This window comes from Aotus nancymaae, unplaced genomic scaffold (genome assembly GCF_030222135.1).
Source record: "Aotus nancymaae isolate 86718 unplaced genomic scaffold, 86718_ANA_hifiasm-v0.15.2.pri h1tg000058l, whole genome shotgun sequence".
Taxonomy (NCBI): Eukaryota; Metazoa; Chordata; class Mammalia; order Primates; family Aotidae; genus Aotus; species Aotus nancymaae.
Window position 1 is genome coordinate 15,344,865 of NW_026988472.1, and position 19,690 is coordinate 15,364,554.

Here is a 19,690-nt window from a genome sequence, read left to right on the forward strand (position 1 = left end):
TTAGCCAGCAATTTCAAACCATGCCTTAGACCTCTAGACTTAGTATTTTAACAAAATAATAGAATCCATCTGTGGTCTTCAGCCTGCTGAGGCTAACTGGGACACTCTGGGGACTGTTTAGCTGCCAGGTACTCACTGAAGGCCAGAGGACCTCTCAGACTACAGCTCAGGGTGCAAGAGAAGAACCCATCTTGTGAACTGTGTCACATACAGCTCCCAGGAACTACCATCCCCACATCCACAGGAGTCTCTGTTTCCAAAGTGGCATCTTAAACTCCAGAGCCTGGTGGGATAAAGTGATTTTGTCATATCTTGGAGCAGTCTATTAGAAGGGTTCACAAGTTAACTTTGGAATAAAAAACAATGTGATGTTACCCATAGAACACTGGGCTCAGAGTTGGAAAGCCACACTTTGTCTCCTAAGCTCTCTGAGTTGGGAAAAATAATGCTTATTACTCCTAGGACCATTGGGAAGCTCAAATGAGGTAAAACATGTATAGGCACATTATAGATGGAAGGCAATATTAATAGCATGGAATCAGGAGGGATGAATTTAGGTGTTCAAAAGAAAGGAGGCAAATACACAGCAAGCAACATCCCTACAAGGATTTAACCCTTTCTGCTTCCTGAGTTTCCTTCTGAGAGGGGTTGAAAGTGAAAATGTATCTTTCTTTGAGGACAAAAGAAACATGTTCTGTGAGTTGGTATGAAAAAGGTGCTAAAAGAAAATGAAATGTCCCTATCCAAAAGAAACCCTAAGGCTGGGCATGCTGGCTCATGCCTGTAATCCCAGCACTTTGGGAGGCCAAGGTGGGTGGATCACGAGGTCAGGAGTTCGAGACCAGCCTGAGCAATGTAGTGAAACCCTGTCTCTACTAAAAATACAAAAAATTAGCCGGGCGTGGTGGCAGGTGCCTGTAGTCCCAGCTACTCGGAAGGCTGAGGCAGGAGAATCACTTGAACCCGGGAGGTAGAGGTTGCAGTGAGCCGAGATGGCACCACTGGACACCAGCTGGGGCAACCAAGTAAGACTCAGTCTCAAAAAAAAAAAAAAAGAAAGAAAGAAATTCTACTATAAGCAACGGGTCAAATTCTATTAGAAGCAACGGGTTATATCTGGTAAGCATTAAGACAAACTCTTGCTTTCTACATGGCCTGCTGGCTAAAACCAAGTTTCCTTCTTAGCAACAACAAAATTAACTTAGTATTCCAGAACACACACATCAAGAAAAGCCTTTGATTTCAGACGTTGGCATAGAAACCTGGAGTAAAGGGCTGTGGGAAAAATAGAACCAATACTTACCAAAAAAAAGCCTATGTTGTTTTAAATAAATCTTTATCACACCATTCTCTAAAATCAAATATGTGGTGTCTATTTATAGTCTCTGCTTTTATTTAGAGAGGATGTGAAAAGCAAGAAGAAAGTGAGAATGCACGTAATTGTCAATTTCTCTTTTGAAGTAGCCTCTGCAAAATGCGTTGCTCCATTTCTGGCTGGGTTCTCCTGCTCTACATTCCTCACTCTACCTGTATTATGATGTGGGGGAAACTCACGGAAAGCAAAAAAAAAAAAAAAAAAAAAATAGAATCCAATATTTTCATTTTTTCTGCAAGACATGGCACTACAAAATTTAACAAAAGATCTCTACAACTCAATGAAAAACACTCATAATGATGGAGCATCTTATTTACTAATGCAAGCAATGAATCAACCCACTTGGCATTCAGGTCCACCTGCTTCCTTTATGCCATGCAGAAGAAAAGAACTGATAAAGAGAATGTTTTATTTTATTTACTTATTTTTAAAATTATATATTTTTTAAAAAAATTGTAGCAATGGGGATCTTACTATGTTGTCCAGGCTAGTCTCAAACTCCTGGCTCAAACAATCCTCTTGCCTCAGCCTCTCAAAGTGCTGGGATTACAGGCATGAGCCACCATGCCCAGCCAATAAAGAGAATGTTTTAAACGTATCTAGCTATTGCTTCTTGGCTTTTTGGCTAAGATCAAGTGTACAAAATATTTAGCTGATGCCATTTAAGAATCTACCTTTAAGGTTCACAACAATATGATTAATTTATATTAATTTCACAAATCAGATATAATCTCCCCAATAAAACCATGTCAGATCCACAACATTCATAAAAGCTGCTCACTGTAGAAACCAGTCAGGAACCTATTACATAAGAATCAGGATCTAGGCCAGGCAGAGTGGCTTACAGCTGTAATCCCAGCACTTTGGGAGGCCAAAGCGGGCGGATCACAAGGTCAGGAGTTCAAGACCAGCCTGGCCAATATAGGAGAACCCCGTCTCTACTAAAAACACAAAAATTAATTGGGCATTGTGGCACATGCCTGTAGTCCTAGCTACTTGGGAAGCTGAGGCAGAAGAATCGCTTGAACTTGGAAGGCGGAGGTTACAGTGAGCCAAGATCGCACCGCTGCAGTCCAGCCTAGGTGACACAGCAAGACTCCTTCTCAAAATAATATAAAAGAATCAGAATCTACTAAACCAGAATTAGAAGAGGGATTCTATTCACAAGATCCATGAAGAATCCAGACAAAAATGTTAGCTAATATTTATTTACTGTTCTTGTTTACTTGTCTTCTCTCTTTAGATTAGAAGGACTATCAGGGCAGAAATTTTGATCATTTGTCCATCACTCTATCTGCAGCCTGGAACAATATCTGATACAGAGTAGATTTTGCTCTGTAAATACTTATACATTTATCAAATATATAAATATAAATATTAAGCCATGAATGAATTTAGCACATTGATGTTAGTCCTCTAAATGAAGTAGACAGGCGTAGTCTCAGGGAAGGAAGGGATCAGGTAGAGGAAACACCACTAAGGTGTATCCTCAGTATTTATCTGAGAGGCTCAGGCTTGGAATTGCACACTGTCTTGTCAAAACTTGTACTGTAAACATAATCTAACAAAGGTAACGAGTAGTTTCTTGGTGAACAGTAAAAGTCATCCTAGAATAAGCTGAGACTAGATGTGTTACAGACTGCTGACAGTGTTTAAACAATTGAAACATTCTTTAAGGTTTTGCACTGGGAAAATTTTAGAGCTGAAGCAATCTGGGCCATAAAGAATATTGATTAGTTTATTTAGACAACGGCAATCCTCCACTTCATTTCAGTGTTATTTACAGGAAAGGCTATTGACTGTATTAGATTATGAAAGCTAAAGTTGTCACAAAGCAATGCAGAAAGTATCACAAAGACAATTCGCATTATTAACCCAATACACTATCACGTTGGGGAAACACCCACTTTCCCCTAGAAGTGGAGAAAAACAGTGAGAGTTGAGATATTTTAAAATAAGTAGAGTTATTTTTAGTATACAATTTATTAATCATCTTATCTGGAATACTGAACTAAATATCTTCCTGCCTTTCCCTATTATAGTTTCCTGATCATCATAAAAACACCTACCACAATGATTACTTCTCATTCCAGAAATGATATGATTTATTAGAAAACACTAGCAAAAAGGCACTCATTCAGATCAAATAAACTGAAGTTTAACCAACTCACTACTTTTTTGCCTTAACATTGCTGTCTACCTTGGGTGAAAATATGTGTTTTCTGAAAGGTTAGTATATGTGAGAGGATGGTTTAATGATATGTATTTCTATTTTCCATCTTTTCATTTGATGAGATTAAGTATTAAATGAAAAGAATGATGCTTACCATCTAAAATGTGTAGTTACTTGTAAATAAGTAATACAATTTAAAATAGAGCTTCAACATTTATTTTCTGTGGCAATTAAATGGCTGTTTTCCAGTTACTGCATCCATCAAACAATAACCAAGGCACAGTGACTGTATTATAGCAGGGAGTTAACCCTGCTCTTTCAGGCTTCCGGGCCAAAAGATTGAGCAAAATGGTCAGCAGCACTGCATATGGGGATACAGTAAAGGACATAGGATGACCATCAGAAGAGAGCTGCCAAAAAGAGCCAGGACAAGCACAAACTGAAAGGCAGCTTCCTGGAGTCCACAGTCCCTGACAGTAGAATCTAGACTAGCAAGAAACAGCATGGAAAAGTCAAAAGACCTTAATCTGAATTCCAGCTCAGTGACCTTTACTCTCTTAGACAGGTTACTGGGCCTCTGAACTTCAGACTCTTTCTGTGAAATGGTGCTATAACTCCTAACTTAGGATCCCTGTGAAGGTTAAGTAAGATAATGGAGTGAAAGCCCTGGCACAGGACCTGGTACATACTAGCAGCTCAGCAGGGAGAGTCTTCATTATTATTACTATGGGAGTGGTACTGACCTTGAGGGATCAACCACAGTGGCTGTGATTTAAAGGTGCCATTTGTTGTCCAAAGTATAGGCACAGCATGTGTTTTAGCACACGTCTGCCAGTGCTGCATATGCAATAATTATGGTCTAATATTACCATTGTGTTGATGTGTATGGCCATGCAATGGTAAAGATCCAGAGGTTAACAATGCCTTACATTCCTGTTTGTTTTTCTTTTTCTGTTTTTGTTTTTATTTTTATTTTCTGCTTTACATTCTTGAAAGCAGCCTCGAGCTACCAAGTCCAATGCCATGGCAAGGTGCCTTTGTCGAGTAGGTTATGCAACAGTTCAGCCATATTTGTATTTTTGTGAAAGAAAAATACGGTAGAAGTTGAGCACTTCTCCCCTCCAGAAAGCTGAAGTTGTTTTTTTCCTTAGGAACAGGACTATCAGGGTAGTGTGGACCTAACCTTAAAGCAGAACTCAGCAGCAGCAACAAAACCGAAAAAGGGACCTTGGATGCTACTCTTAACATTTTTCTTTCCTTATTTAGGCACCTAATGTAGCATGCATCATCTCCTTAAGTCTTTCCATGAATTTATCCATTATTAAAGCCTGCAGCAGAACCTTCTCAAAGTACAGAACAATTACATCTGGATTTCTAGAAAGCAGGGTTCCCAGTAAAGCCCAGAAAATTTCAGAGACATCAGAAAGTCTGACACTTAAGATACGTAATTTGTAAGGTGCTGGTAGGAAGACTGGACAGCATGCCATGATCTGCTGATCACTTTCAGGCAAAGTCAAAATTCTCAAACAGAACTTTATCATTTTAATCCCATCTTAACTCCATCGAAAACAATGAGGAGCTAAATTACTTACAAAAGCTGGCTATGGGTGCCACTTTTAAACTATCACCTAAGCATCATGTTTTACTTTATTTATTTTTTATTTGTACTTTTGAGACAGGGTCTTGCTCTGTTGCCCAGGCTGAAGTGCAGTGGCATGATCAAGGCTCACTGTAACCATGACCTTCTGGGCTCAAGTCATCCTCTTGCCTCAGCCTCCCAAGTAGCTGAGACTACAGGACACGTACCACCATGCCCAGATAATTTTTTAATTTTTCACAGAGAAGAGGTCTCACTATGTTGCCCAGGCTGGTCTAGAACTCCTGGCCTCAGATGACCCTCCCACCTTGGCCTCCCAAAGGGCTGGGATTACGGATGTGAGCCACTACGCCCAGCCCAATATCAAGTTTTAGAGTGGGCATGGCTGGGAGACTAGCAGGTACCTAGTTTGAGGACGTACTTATAAATTTCCAGTATTCCCCAGTTTTTAAAATGTACATAAAAGGAACATGAAACCGGAAGAAGAGTAAGAAAGTAGAAAAAAATAAGTGGTCTTTTAAGGACTGCATCTACTCATCAAAAAAGCCGGGCTTCAGTGATACTGATGGTGAGATACCTTACTATAGATGTGCGTGTGGCCAAACATTGGAGGCCCAGCACACCTTCATTCAGAGCCCTCAGTTTCATTTCCTAGGCCATATATTGGGATAATAAAGAGCATGCACTCAGGAGGTAGGTAGACTGTTAGGAGTTTTATAGCTTGTCAAGTCACTTTAACCTCTTTGAACTTCTGGTTTCTCATAAGTAAACTGGGATGATCATGCCTGCCTAGCAGGGTGGATGTAAGGATTTAATGAGTTCATGCATAAAAAGCCTTGAGTTGTTGTTTATTGTTAGCCTCCAGGTAAACTAAAAATCTCTCAGCCCCTGAATCTTATCAGCATGAGTCTGCTCAGATTCCAAGATAATCATCACACTCATTTGCTTCCCAGTTGGAGTGGAGAGTGAATTTACATGACTGTTTAATTAGTAGCTGAGTGCAAAGCATTTGGTCTCTCTCCCTACATTTAATGTGAGAATATAGGTAAAAGTGCTTAATAAATGTTAGCTGCTATTATTCTTACTGTTGTTATTACTTACTAGTCCACGGAGACTCTGTGCAGTGCAGAAAAAATGAGGAAGCAAAGGGGTTTTTCCTTTTTGATCAGGGCCCGTTGTAGCCAGAGTTCCTAAATACTTTGTGAAATTTTTTATACTTTCTTCATTCCTCCCTTGCCCTCTGAACCCACAGTTTTTCTAAAGACTACTGATTTTCAAGTCCAACAGAGCTTAAAGGCAAAAAGAAAATCACAAAAGGAAGTAGGCTGCAATGTCAGGTGGGAAATTTGATTTCTCAAGGCATGTTTCCAGACTCCAGCCACTCCATGTTTGGCTTCAGTGAGAAGGAAAAACGCTGACAACAGCGGCAGATACCAGTGGCTGGAGTTTAAACAATCTCTTGTTTAAACAGCAGGAAACTGCACAAAGGAGCTAGACTCCCCAAGAATGAAGGCCAGGTACAGAGGAAATAAAGCATTCCAAGAAATTCCAGGTAAGAATGAGGATGAATAACCAGTTCAAAGGCTAAAGAAGTGGCCTCAAACTCTTGTGTTCCTTGGGGCTCTAGAGTTGCTTCGTAGGTCACTCAGGGATTGCCTGCAGCTGGGGGCTGGGGTATGCATGTATGGGTGTGTGAACATATCTGTTTCAGGCACCTGCTACCCCCACCCCTGTGCCCTTCAAATGCATTAGGAGGGAAGCCAGTGCCTCCCATTCCTACTCTCTGGGAGTGAGGGTAGCTTGTGAGGGCCACTGAGAGTGACAGGGAGGAAGGCCAAGCTGAGTCATAATATCCTGTAGTGATTCCAGGAGTCTTTAGTGATCTTTTCAAAAGAAAAAGAAAACAAGAAAAGAAAGGCAAACTACTATTTTAAAGTCGAGAGCCTATTTTTACAATTGCTTTGAAAGAAAAATAAAACAAACCAAATGTTTTCTCAAAAAAAAAAAAATGTTTCCCTATCAGTCACTTGTGTGAAAAGGCAGCCTTACCTTGACATATTGAACAAGACGCTCACAGACATTCACTTTATAAGTCTCTATGCCCAGCTCCTTAGACAAGCGTAATATTCTGTTCTGAGTTGGTCCCACGTAGGCTCCACCAACATCTACGTAATTAACTTGTTCGTTCTGCAAAAGGAGAAAAATTGGTCAGAGGACTTTACTTAAAACTTGGAAAACTATGTCTTGTAAAAACTAATCTCATTTATTTTTTTTAAAAGTTAATTGTGGCTTACATCTCCCCTATAAAGAGCAATTGAAAATAGAAATCTTTTCTCCTCCACTCAAGAACTGGGGCACAATCCTGTCTAATACTCATCACTAAGCACCATCCTTTGGAAAAGCTATTGGTAAGGCCAATTCAGCAATACAATGCATAAAAGAGAAAGAACACTGTAGTATATTCTGCCAGTTTAGATCCCTTACAAAACATTTAAATTATTATGTATGCTTTTCTCTGGTGTTATTGCTGGAGGAGCCATCCAAAGCCTAATTCCCTAATTTTCACCAGATGAAATATTAAATCAGTCCACATTGATGGCTCTAGATGTAATTTTAAAACACTTTCAGGAAAGAATGCATCATAAGGAAAGAATACAAAAAGATATACAAAGATTCATATATTACTAAATTACTTGAAAATATGCAAACCCTCTCTCATAAACTAAAATTGTTTACTTCCTCCCTCATAAATACAGTTCTCCATGCGTTTCATCTATTTTTATTAATTGGCAAGTCCTAATGATTTAATCAATAAATTGCATATTGGTGAGCTACAACCCCTCTGTGTTTTTATAATCACTTAAGGGTCTGTTTCTATTTTGTTATGTATATCAGTTCTCAAGCATGTTGTCATGCCTTTTCTCTTTGTTTGCCTGATTATTTTTTATTGCATGCCACTCATTAAACTTGAAAACATGTAGAATCATTTGAATCCTAGGGGGATGATATCTTTCTCAGAGAGGATTTATGTTGGCTTCTGCCCAGAGCCTGGGACCCTCACAGTACTAGATAACTTAATTCCATTTTCAGTACCTGAGAGGATTTGAAGCTGGGCTGAAATGCACATTTGGCCTAGTTTTCTTGCCTTTCACCCTTGCTCCTTACATGCAGCCCAACCCAAAGCATAGGAGTTGACCAACACTCCCCCACAAATAAGTACACACTTCATGGGGCTCTGGACTTGACCTGTCACCCTAGCTTTGCACTAGGTGCACAGCACTGCTCAGCCTTCAGAAGCTTCCTCAGTGGTCAGCAAATCCCCCTGCCACCCAGGGAAAAGTAGGTTAATACTTTCCAGATGTTGCCTCAGTGATTCTTCACTATCTTGTTAGCTCACTCATTCTCTAATGCTTTAAATGTGTGTGTGTGTGTGTGTGTGTGTGTGTGTGTGTGTGTGTACAGAGCAACTTGTCTGTCTAGTTATCTTTGTATTTTGTTATAATTTACCTAATCTGTTATTTACAGAAAATTGTCTAGTATTATTCAACATTTCCTTCCTGGAACTACCCAACCTGATATTATCTTTCTATTGGAGGATATGCTTTGCTAACATTTTGTTTAGAATTCTTATATCCATGTTTATAAGCAATATTGAGACTGGCCTGTGATTCTCCTTTCTTCTACTGCCTTGTCTGTTTTTTGCATTAGAGTACTGCTAATCTCCTTAGTTAGTGATAATACTTTCTTCTATTCTCTAGAAGGATTTGTATGTAAATAAAGTGATCTATTCTTTGATCATAAAGCAGTGTTAATTTTGGTGAATTAGATTTTTCTGATAATATATACATTTCATGCATGTTTCAAAACTGTTGGTTTAATGTTCATGGCATCCTCTTTTCATTTAATTATTCTTTATTGCATCAGTAATTATATGTTCATCTTCATCTCTCTCTCTCTCACTTTTTTTTTGTTTTTTGAGACAGGGTCTTACTCTATCACCCAGGATGGAGTACAATGGCATGAATATGGCTCACTGCAGCCTCAACTTCCCTGGGCTCTAGCAATTCTCCCACCTCAGCCTCCCAAGTAGCTGGGACCACAGGTGTGTGCCACCACACCCAGCTAATTTTTGTATTTTTTGTAGAGTCAGGGTTTTGCCATGTTGCCTAGACTGATCTCTAACTCCTGAGCTCAAGCGATGTACCTGTCTCAGCCTCCCAAAGTGCTGGGATTACAGGCATGAGCCCCACATCTGGCTCTCATCTCTTATTTAGTTGGGGTGTTTCTTTTCTCTTTTTCTGGAAAAATCTTACCAGACACTTCTTGTCTATCTTTAATAGGTATCTTTAAATAATCAACTTTTATTTTATTGATACTCTTTGTTGTGTGTTTATTTTCTATATCATTGATTTGCGCCCTTTCACCCCTTCTTTGGATTTATTTTGCTCTTAATTTTCTAACTCTCTGCATGTTTAGCTTATTCATATATAGCCCTTTTTCTTTTCTAATGGAACAATTTAGACTATATATCTTCGAAGTATTGCTTTAGCTCCATCCACAACTTTATCTTTTCCATTATTTTGCAAGTCTAAGTATTGTCACACAGAAAAGGAAAACAAAAACTTATCTTTATTTATGTTTTCCATCTGAATTTACACTACCCAAATGACATGAAAAACCTTGAGCAGAAAATTTAAAGTGTCAAGGAGGGTGGTAGAGGTAGACTCAAATCCTTTTCCCCTAGGCCTGAAATAATTTACCACAGATAAAGTTCCATGGAAAATTAGCAACCCACAGCCAAAAGTTACAAAACATACGTGCAAACAAGGCACCAAAAGAAAATAAACAGAAAAAATTCTCCAGAAAGATTTTGTAATAATTGAAAAGAAGTGATTAAAACTAGGAGCAGGGGAAAACAAACTGAAAATATCAGGTCGATTAAAAAATAACTGCTAGTAATAAAAATGTACTAATTAAAATTTTTAAAACTCCGTGAATGGATTAAACAGTATATTCGACCATTCAAGAGTGAGTAGGCTGGGCATAGTGGCTCATGCCTGTAATCCCAGCACTTTGGGAGGCCGAGGCAGACAGATCATGAGGTCAGGAGTTCGAGACCAGCCTGGCCAACATGGTGAAACTTCATCTAAATACAAAAAAATTAGCCAGGTGTGGTGGCGCACGCCTATAATCCCAGCTACTCAGGAGGCTGAGGCAGGAGAATTGCTGGAACCCAGGAGGTGGAGGTTGCAGTGAGCAACGTGGTCAATAAACAACATTCTTTGACCACGATGCAGTGATGACAAAAAATAACTGAAAAATATTCCACCTGTAGAAATTAAAACACACCAGCCTGGCCAACATCGTGAAACCCTGTCTCTACTAAAAATAGAAAAATTAGCTGGGAGTGGTGGCATGCGCCTGTAATCCCAGCTATTTGGGAGGCTGAGGCGGGAGAATTGCTGAAACCCTGGAGCAAGGTTGTGGTGAGGCGAGATTGCACCACTGCCCTCCAGCCTGGGTGACAGCGTGAGACTCTGTCTTAAAAAACAACAACAACAAAAAAAACCACCTAGCAATATGGATTTAAGTCTGCAACACAGAAGTCTGCTGATATGTTCAAGAAATAGCAAGAAGGCCAAAGCGGATGGAACAACAAGAGCAAGGAAAATAACTGAAGATGAGGTTACAGAGGTTATTGGCAGGGCAGGTCACTTAAAGCCTCAGAGGACATTGTAAGGACATAGGCTTTGACTGTCTGTGAGAAGGGGAGCCTTTGGAAGGTTTTGAGCAGGGAAATGCTAAAATATGACTTGCATTTGAAAGGCTCACTCTCACTGATGCTTTAAAAAAGAATAGAATATAGGGGGCAGGAGTAAAAGCAGGGAAATCAGGAGCCTATTGCAGTCATCTGGCCTAGAGATAATGGTTGCTCCCACCAGGGGATGGCAGTGGAATTGGTGGGAAGCATTGAATTCTGGATATGTTTTGAAGGCAGGGCCAACAGAATTTCCTGACAGAACAAATGAGGGTCTGGCAGTGTTGAGCATGACTGAGTTTTCTGAAAGTTGCCATCCTCTAACATGAGGAAGGTGGCTGGAAGAGCAGCCTTGAGGAAGATCAGAAGTCTAGTGTTGGATGTGTTATGTTTGAGATGTCTATGCAACATCCAGGAGTTCTGCAAATTTCTAACTTCCATGTCAGATTAGCACAGCATATTGTATTCAGCATTTTACTTATTTCAATGAGGAGTTAGGGTTTCTGTTCTGCCATGATACCAGAAATTAAGTGCTTCTTGGACCTCTTTAATCTGTCCTCATATAATGTTTATTATCTCTTTTAGTAATCATCAGTGCTTTCCTCCAAATGTTTTCTAGTCTCCAACATCCATTTTAAGATATAAAGAACAAAACTGGAATCAGGACTCCAATAAATTTCTGGGCTTTAACAAAGACAGCAAGAGGACTCCTGGGAGTTTCCAAACATGATGTCTGTAGATCGCTGACACTATCTTTAAAGCAAATAATTCTAAATGAAGCAGTAAAAAGAGAGAGGCATTTTGCAGAATGTTGCTTTATGAAGTAAAAACATTCTAAATCAGGTGCCTCAAATTCAGCATGAAGACACCAGAAGTGTAACACTGTATTCTATACTATGTTGCATCTCAGTCTTTAGGGTCTTGATTTAGATCTCACTACTCAACCTTTGAAGAAGCCACAAACATGCAACAATATTGGCAAACAAATACACCAACCCTGTGGCAGCCCTACAGACATTTCAACTTTATTAATTTCATTCTGAAGAATCATGGATGAATCACATTAGTAAAAACTGGGAAGTTCTGAACTAATGGAAGATCCATCTGAACGACTTGCCGGGTAATACTAAATTTGACATTCTGGTGCTCAGAGATCCACAGTAGCTTTTATGGCATCTCCTCCCAAAATTATCTTAGTTGATTACATTATTAGAAGCAATTCTAAAAATATTTGCTTCAGTTTCTTATTAAATACGATTTTCATGCCTGTTTCCTTTTTTAAATTTTTAAAATTTTTGAATCAGGGTTTCACTCCTGTCACCCAAACTGGAGTGCAATGGTGTAATCTTGGCTCACTGCAACCTCTGCCTCTACAGCTCAAGTGATTCTCCTGCCTCAACCTCCCAAGTAGCTGGAACTACAGGTATATATACCACTGCACCTGGCTAATTTTTATATTTAAGGGGTTTCACCATGTTGCCCAGGCTGGTTTTGAACTCCTGAGCTCAAGTAATCCACCTGCCTTGGCCTCCCAAAGTGCTGGGATTACAGGCGTGAGCCACCATACCCGACTTCCATGCCTATTTCTTAAAATCCTCTTTTTCTTTTTCTCATCATTTGGAGCATAAATGCTAAGTCTTAATTTCTAAGCATTTCAGAGATCCCTTTCTCACATTCCTAAGGGGAGTGTAATATCATGCTGAATAGACGATAACGGTTCCTGTGTGGTGCTGACATATACAAATGACACAGCATGGTAAAGTAACTGAGGCCAATAACACAGATGGGGACAAGCATGTTGGAATTCTCATTTCCCTTATACAAAGAAACTTGCTCTTAACTGAAAATCCGCAACATGACTGATCCTCCTGTTTAATAACCAAAAGGTTTTAGAGATAAGAAAAATAGGGCTAAGGGACAAATTAATAACTATCTCCAAAATGAAGGAATATTTTTCAGAAAATGACAGAAGAATCATATCTAACAAAGGCATACAGGCAGAAGATGCAATTCTTGTTTTGTACTATAACACATTGCCTTAAATTAGAATTTGAAGATGGAAGGGAGTTTCTTCAAGAACATTTAGATTGTATCTTATTACCCAGATGAGAAAACTGAGATGTAAAGTGCTAATAGGACTTATCCAAGACATCATGTCAAGTCAGCACAGAGGTTAGAATCCCAGTCCCCTCACTCCCTGACCAATAGCTTCCCAGTGGACTACATCTAAGGGAGTACTCAGAAAATTTAATCCAGATTGCCATTAATTTAAGGCAAGCAAGCAAACAAATGCCACAGAGTAGCAGATCTGTAGTGTCCCCTGGAGATGTCAAAATGCAGGTCCAGATTCAGTAGGTCTGAGATAGGACCTCAGATTCTGCATTTCTATCAAAATCCCAGTTGATTCAGGGGTTACTAACAGACAGATGACACTTTGAATGGCAAGGCTGTACAGCACCCTTAGAGCTGAGCAAAGCAGAATAGGCCTAGATACATCCCTGCATCTAAAAAGGTAGGAAGCAAATGACAGAAGGGTAGCATGGTACAGTGTGGCTGAAATCACTCCTACAATATCCTAGTTTAAATGTTGTCTGTATGCTATTCCAGTTTTCATTGATATTCCCTCTCACATGCCTGCTTCTATTATGCAGCCTAGCATTGTGAAATACTTGCTTTCCCAGGATCCCTAACAGCTGAAGGTAGCCATGGGACCCAACTCTGTCCAATGAAACTAAAGCAAATGTCTGCTGCGGTCTCTTAGCAAAGGAAAAGCTTTGTTGCAGACAAGGCTGGTGCCACCCTTTCACTCTCCTTTCCGCTTTGAATGAGAACTTGATGCTTAGAATTTCAGCATCCATCTTGTTACCACAAGACAATAAGCCAACACGCAAAGAATATCAGAGCAGGGCCAGGCACAGTGGCTCACGCCTGTAATCCCAGCACTTTGGGAGGCTGAGGCGGGTGGATCACCTGAAGTCAGGAGTTTGCGACCAGCCTGGCCAACATGGTGAAACCCCGTTTCTACTGAAAATACAAAAATTAGCTGGGCATGGTGGCGGGCACCTGTAATCCCAGCTACTCGGGAGGCTGACGCAGGAGAATTGCTTGAATCCAGGAGGCGGAGGTTGCAGTGAGCCGAGATTGCGCCATTGCACTCCAGCCTGGGCCACAAGAACAAAACACCGTCTCAAACAAACAAACAACAAACAAACAAACAAAGAATATCAGAGCAGAAAGACAGCAAGAGCCTGTTGATAATAAAGCTGAACCCGTGCACCAGCCTGGACTATCTACCACCAGACTTCTGTGAAATAACCGAATGTTTGCATTGCTTACGCCATTCTGTTATTAATCTAACTGAAGCATCTTCTAGCTGGATAGATGCTTCTTCTCTTTCCAGTCACTTCAACAGTCTGGTTTTGTCTTTACTGCCAATCCCTAGACTTTAACACTCTATTTGTGTACTCTAGCAAAAAGGCTGATTGATGACCTTTACTGTCAAATGCGAGGGTTGGTTTTTTGTTTTTGTTTTTGTTTTTTGCCTTCATACTGTGTCAGCTGACTGCTGAGCATCCCTTCCTCTTTGGTCCACCGACTTACCTATTGACGCTCTAGTCTGGTCCTCCTCTTCTGCCTCTACTGTGTCTCTCTGGCTCTTCTCCCTTTCTCCCCCACTTTTATGTGTGGAAACTTCCATCTTTGCCCCTATTTCCTTTCCACTTTTCATTATCTCCCTGTGTACTTTCATCAGTACCCACAGATTGAACCACCTGCAACCATTCCCTTAATAGTAGTACAACTTAAATAAAGGGACAACTTAATAGCTTTCTCCAAAATGAAGGAATATTATTCAGAAAAAGACAGAAGAATCATATCTAATAAAGGCATACAGGCAGAAGATGCAATTCTTGTTTTGCACTATAACACATAACATGCATTTTTTCCAGAATGGTGATGTAAGCCCAAGTATAAAAAAAGGCAGCGATGTAGCAAGAACTGGGCTTCTTTCTTATATCTAGCCAGACCCGGCCTGAGGAGTGTCTCTGGCAGCAGCGTACTTCTTAGGGAACAAGGGTTAAGGAAAAGTTATGCAAAAACATACTATATTTGTTCCTGCTTACTGCAGCCACCACATTTCTATTAAGTTGTGTGTCATTGGATAAATAAGGAATCTAAGAGCGCGCGTGTGTGTGTGTGTGTGTGTGTGTTGTGGGTGTATAGTCACTTCCAGTACAGCCAAACTATTATGTCTGTAGTATGGAAATTATGACATTGTATTGAATGAAGGTATTTGCTCATGTTTATTGAATTCACTCAACTGAAAGTCAGAAGCTGCCAGTCTTAGTGAGTACTTGTTAAAGAGAATGGACACTTATTTGATGGAGTACTTCAGGGCTATGGAGGACAAATGGCTTCACTGCATGAACTCTTGAGATCTCCTCTAGCCCGATGATTTCCAATGGCGCCACTTGTAGTCTGAGTGAGTTATTACATGTAAGTATTAAAATCACTTACCCTCAGAGTATGTGTTCTTCCGCCAACCCTGTCTCGAGCTTCTAAAACCAAAACGTTAACTCCATATTCATTTAGGAGTTTGGCAGCAGAAAGACCTAAAGGAAAAACAAAAGAGAGCAACATAACATCCAAATGCTTAAAATCTAAGGTTTAACCAGGTCTGCACATCAAATAAATGCAGGGTATCATATACAACCCAATGATTTTGTTGTCTTTCTAATAAATTCTGACCACGCTGTGATTAAATGAGTCGCCAATTTTATTATCTATCATAAGAGATTCAAAAATGACTAATTTAGTCATCTTGCATTTCAGGTTGGTCAAGAGAAACAAAATGTAATGGTTTTAAAAAGATATATCGTGTTTTCTGGTGATAATCGTATATTTAGAGAATTTTTGAGCCTCTAAATCAATTCCTATTATTTTTCTCTTCCAGAAATCCTGATAGTATTAAGAGAAGAGAATATTTTTCTTGAAAACTTTCTCTACCTACACCAGGTCTCAGTATATCTATGCTTCGTTTTTCTTAACTTAAAAATCCTGTATAATCATGTCCTGTGATGTATATTTCAATTACATGCTTGCTAGATCTTGTTTCCTTCACTAGTTTCTGAGTTACCATAAGGTAGAAACTATGCTTCATACTTTTTTCATTAGCTCAAACAAAGCTGAGAACAGGTTTTCACCTGTAATTAGAAGCCTTCAGGGAAGATAAAATATTTTTTAAACCCAACGTAGTAATATCAGAAAAATTAAGAAAGTGTTGCAGATTAACATTATATCAAGGGCAAATGCTACAAGCATGATTTATCACTGATGTTGACCTTGATCTGATCACCTGGCTGAGGTAGCATTTGTCAGGTTTCTCCACTATAGTTATTCTTTTTCTCATCTTAACATACTGTACTCTTTGGAAGAAAGGCTAGGCATAGCCCACACTTAAGGAGTGGGAAGTATGTTCCAGCTTTTTAAGGGTCGAATATCTATACAAATTATTTGGAATTCTGCACTGGAGATGTGTCTCTTCTCCTCACTTATTGATTTATTCAATCATTTACTTATTAATATATCAATATGGACTCCCAGATATTTGTTTTATATATAATCCAACACTATTGTCATTAATTTTGTTGCTCAAATTCTTCCAGCTATGGTTATTGGGAGTTATTTTAGTTGGCTCCTATGCCCCTTTGACATGCCCCCATCATTTTGTGTGTGTGTGTTTGAGCACTTCCTTACTTTCTGATACTTTACAATGCTCCAGACTTATCTTTCTCTGCCACAGCCTTAAAATCAGGCATTTCTTCAATGAACCTTGGGTCCCTTTTATTGGAGAATAGTATTAGAAACCAAGATCTGGGTTCTAGGTGTGCTCATTGCTACTGGGGTGTCATTGCTTCTAAGACCTCTCAGCTCACAGAGTAAAGAAATATATTGTGCATACACTTATTTTTAAATCTACGTTCATTTTTGTAATTCAAATTAGGTCTTAATTCCTAGTTAACTTTATACTTCTCATTATAAAGAAATGAAGAAGACTAGAGAGATAAACATAATACAGGGGGAAAATGCTAGTTATATTAGGGTAGAGAGAAATAAGAATGGCACCAGAGACAAGATTAGTAAAATGATACAAATAATACCTAGATATGTATACAAGTGGTTGAGGAGAGGAACTATTCTGATTTTAAAACCCAGAGATTTGATAGTTCATTTCTAATGGTATATATCCTAAAGATAAAAAGAACTGTACATTTTTTTCAATAATATTTTAACTAGTCCTAGTATTAGCATTGTTATCCCAAAGCTTTGTAGTATGCGATAAAACAAGTGAGTAATCAGGCTGATGTCATTGAGAAGCAGGTTTTTTAGCATGGCGATAAATAAATTCAGATGTAAAAATGATGAGATGAAGTAATAACCCTGTAGTCTTAGATATGAATTGGAATTATAAGCATGATCTCTGGATATATTCTATCTTTACAAAAACATTTCTTAGTTTTGCCCAGTGAAAGGGTCTAGAAAAAATAACCTACCCAGTAGCAATGAACACTCCCAACACCTAGACTGTTGTTCCTAAAACATCAATTCCCACTATAATAAATGATGGCTTGTAACCTAGTGAGATCTGGGGCAGGAAATGTACAGGATGAGCTGCAACATTAAGTCATGCCAGAAAGCAAGGAGACTGTCAGAGACTACTAGGATTATGTCAAAAAGACTCAGGAGCCTACCTATATAAACTCCTACTGGTCAAAGATGAAATAATTTGAGTGCTAAAGATAATAACTGCAATGGCTTAAATCCAAGAGCTCATAGTAATACTAAACAAACACAAAAAATCTCATTTTTCACCTTTGGAAAATGCCAAGGGACCAACTTATCATTTTGAAAAATGATAAGCAAAAGAAAACAGCTAGTATTTATCTTACCTTTCCTATTTGCACTGAACTTCAAAACAACAAAATAGCTAACGAGGGAAAGTTTCTCTGTATAAAAGTATGCTAGTTAGTAAGTGAAGACATAAATAATTCAGATGTCAGCATTTTGCAATCCCTAATGAATTAATGGATCTAGCATAATGATTATCAAGCTGCTAATCCACACAGAAAAAGAGATGAGATAGATGTTATCTGCCTCTTGATGGAAGCATACACCATCACCTATGAAGTAGTTTTGCAAGAATGAAGGAAAGGAAAGGAGAGGAGAGGGGAGGGGAGGGGAGAAGGAAGGAAGGAACAAATTAAATTCTAATGTGATCAGGCCTCTGCATCTGATACTTAGGGGACAGAGGAACATGTTAAATAACACTTCTGGGATGAAATCAACAAAATCCAAATTGTAGAAAATTATACAGGACTATCCTTCCCTGCTCATGATCTCTCCCACCTTTATCCTTCACGGGCTTTTCCCACAATAAATCTCTTTGACAGCTAGTTCTATCTTGATGCCAGCTCTCACAGAACCCAGTATCTTACTCATACACAGAATGGCATAGAATATACATAGCCAGAATCAAGGATGAGTTTGGGTCTACAAGATCTAAAATGCAGGGAGTCTAAGCCATAATATCCAGCACTGGTATCTGCTAATGTTTGTGTGCAATTTTTAGCCCTTCAAGTACACTACTCTTACATTGCTGAGGCCCATCAAAGATTTAGGTATGTAATAAATTTTTGGAATCAGCTCACAAAGAAAGCCATCCCCTGACAGTTAAAGAAACTCAAACCAGTGTCTACCAATCTTGGTGCAATTTGTTTTCTGGAACACAGTCAAAGGCTTCTTGTGCTGACTAATGTGAATATGGGATGCAGCAGATAGATGAAAAATGTGTTTATGCCTAAATCTTTTGCCTTATGTCTGATTATTTCTTTAGGGTTAAGTTCCAGAAGGGAGATTACTAAGTTGAAAGTGATGAACATTTTTAGGCTCAAAGTAATGCTCCGTATTTAAAAACAGAGAAACTCAGATGCAAAAAGTTTTATTTCTTCCCAGTTTCCTTTAATCAACCTAACTACATACCAATTAGGTAGATAAATATACCAAAGGGTCTACTAGAGTTGCTCTAGCAGCTCCTCTTCTTTTTAAAATTATACTTTAAGTTCTAGGGTACATGTGCAGAATGTGCAGGTTTTTCCTTTTTTCTTTTTTTTAATTATACTTTAAGTTCTGGGGTACATGTGCAGAACGTACAGGTTTTTTTTTACATAGGTATACACATGCCATGATGGTTTGCTACATCTATCCCCCTACCATCATCTACATTAGGTATTTCTCCTAATGCTATCCCTCCTCAATCCCCCCACCCCCTGCTATCCCTCCGCTAGTCCCCTATCCCCTGACAGGCCTCGTTGTGTGATGTTCTCTTCCCTGTGTCCATGTGTTCTCATTGTTCAACACCCAGTTATAAGTGAGAACCTGTGGAGAAACTGGCTCTCTCCACACTGCCTAAGGGGATGGAGCAGTGGGGAACTTTGAACAACAGTGGTGGGGCCTGTAACAGTTGCATGCATAAGGGGACCTCTCAGCGGCATCCTACAGATCCATTTCATATGCCTTTCCTTGTTGCCTCTAACAACCAACCCAGATGCCCATCGATGATAGACTGGACAGGAAAAATGTGGCACATATACATCATGGAATATTATGCAGCCATCAAAAACGATGAGTTCGCGTCCTTTGTAGGGACATGGATAAACCTGGAAACCATCATTCTCAGCAAACTGACACAAGAACACAAAATCAAATATCGCATGTTCTCACTCATAGACG

The 19,690-nt window shown here is 39.3% G+C and overlaps 1 protein-coding gene across 1 annotated transcript in view; it reads right to left on the reverse strand.

Moving 5' to 3' along the window:
- The window catches only part of MAOA (monoamine oxidase A), a 75,312-nt gene that overhangs the window by 38,161 nt on the left and 17,461 nt on the right, over positions 1-19,690 (reverse strand). Inside the window, exons 2-3 of the mRNA XM_012448161.3 lie at positions 15,419-15,513; positions 7,195-7,332 (exon numbers count right to left, since the gene is read on the reverse strand). Of these exons, the coding sequence (XP_012303584.2) occupies positions 7,195-7,332; positions 15,419-15,513 (233 nt within the window). The remainder of the gene's footprint in view (positions 1-7,194; positions 7,333-15,418; positions 15,514-19,690) is intronic.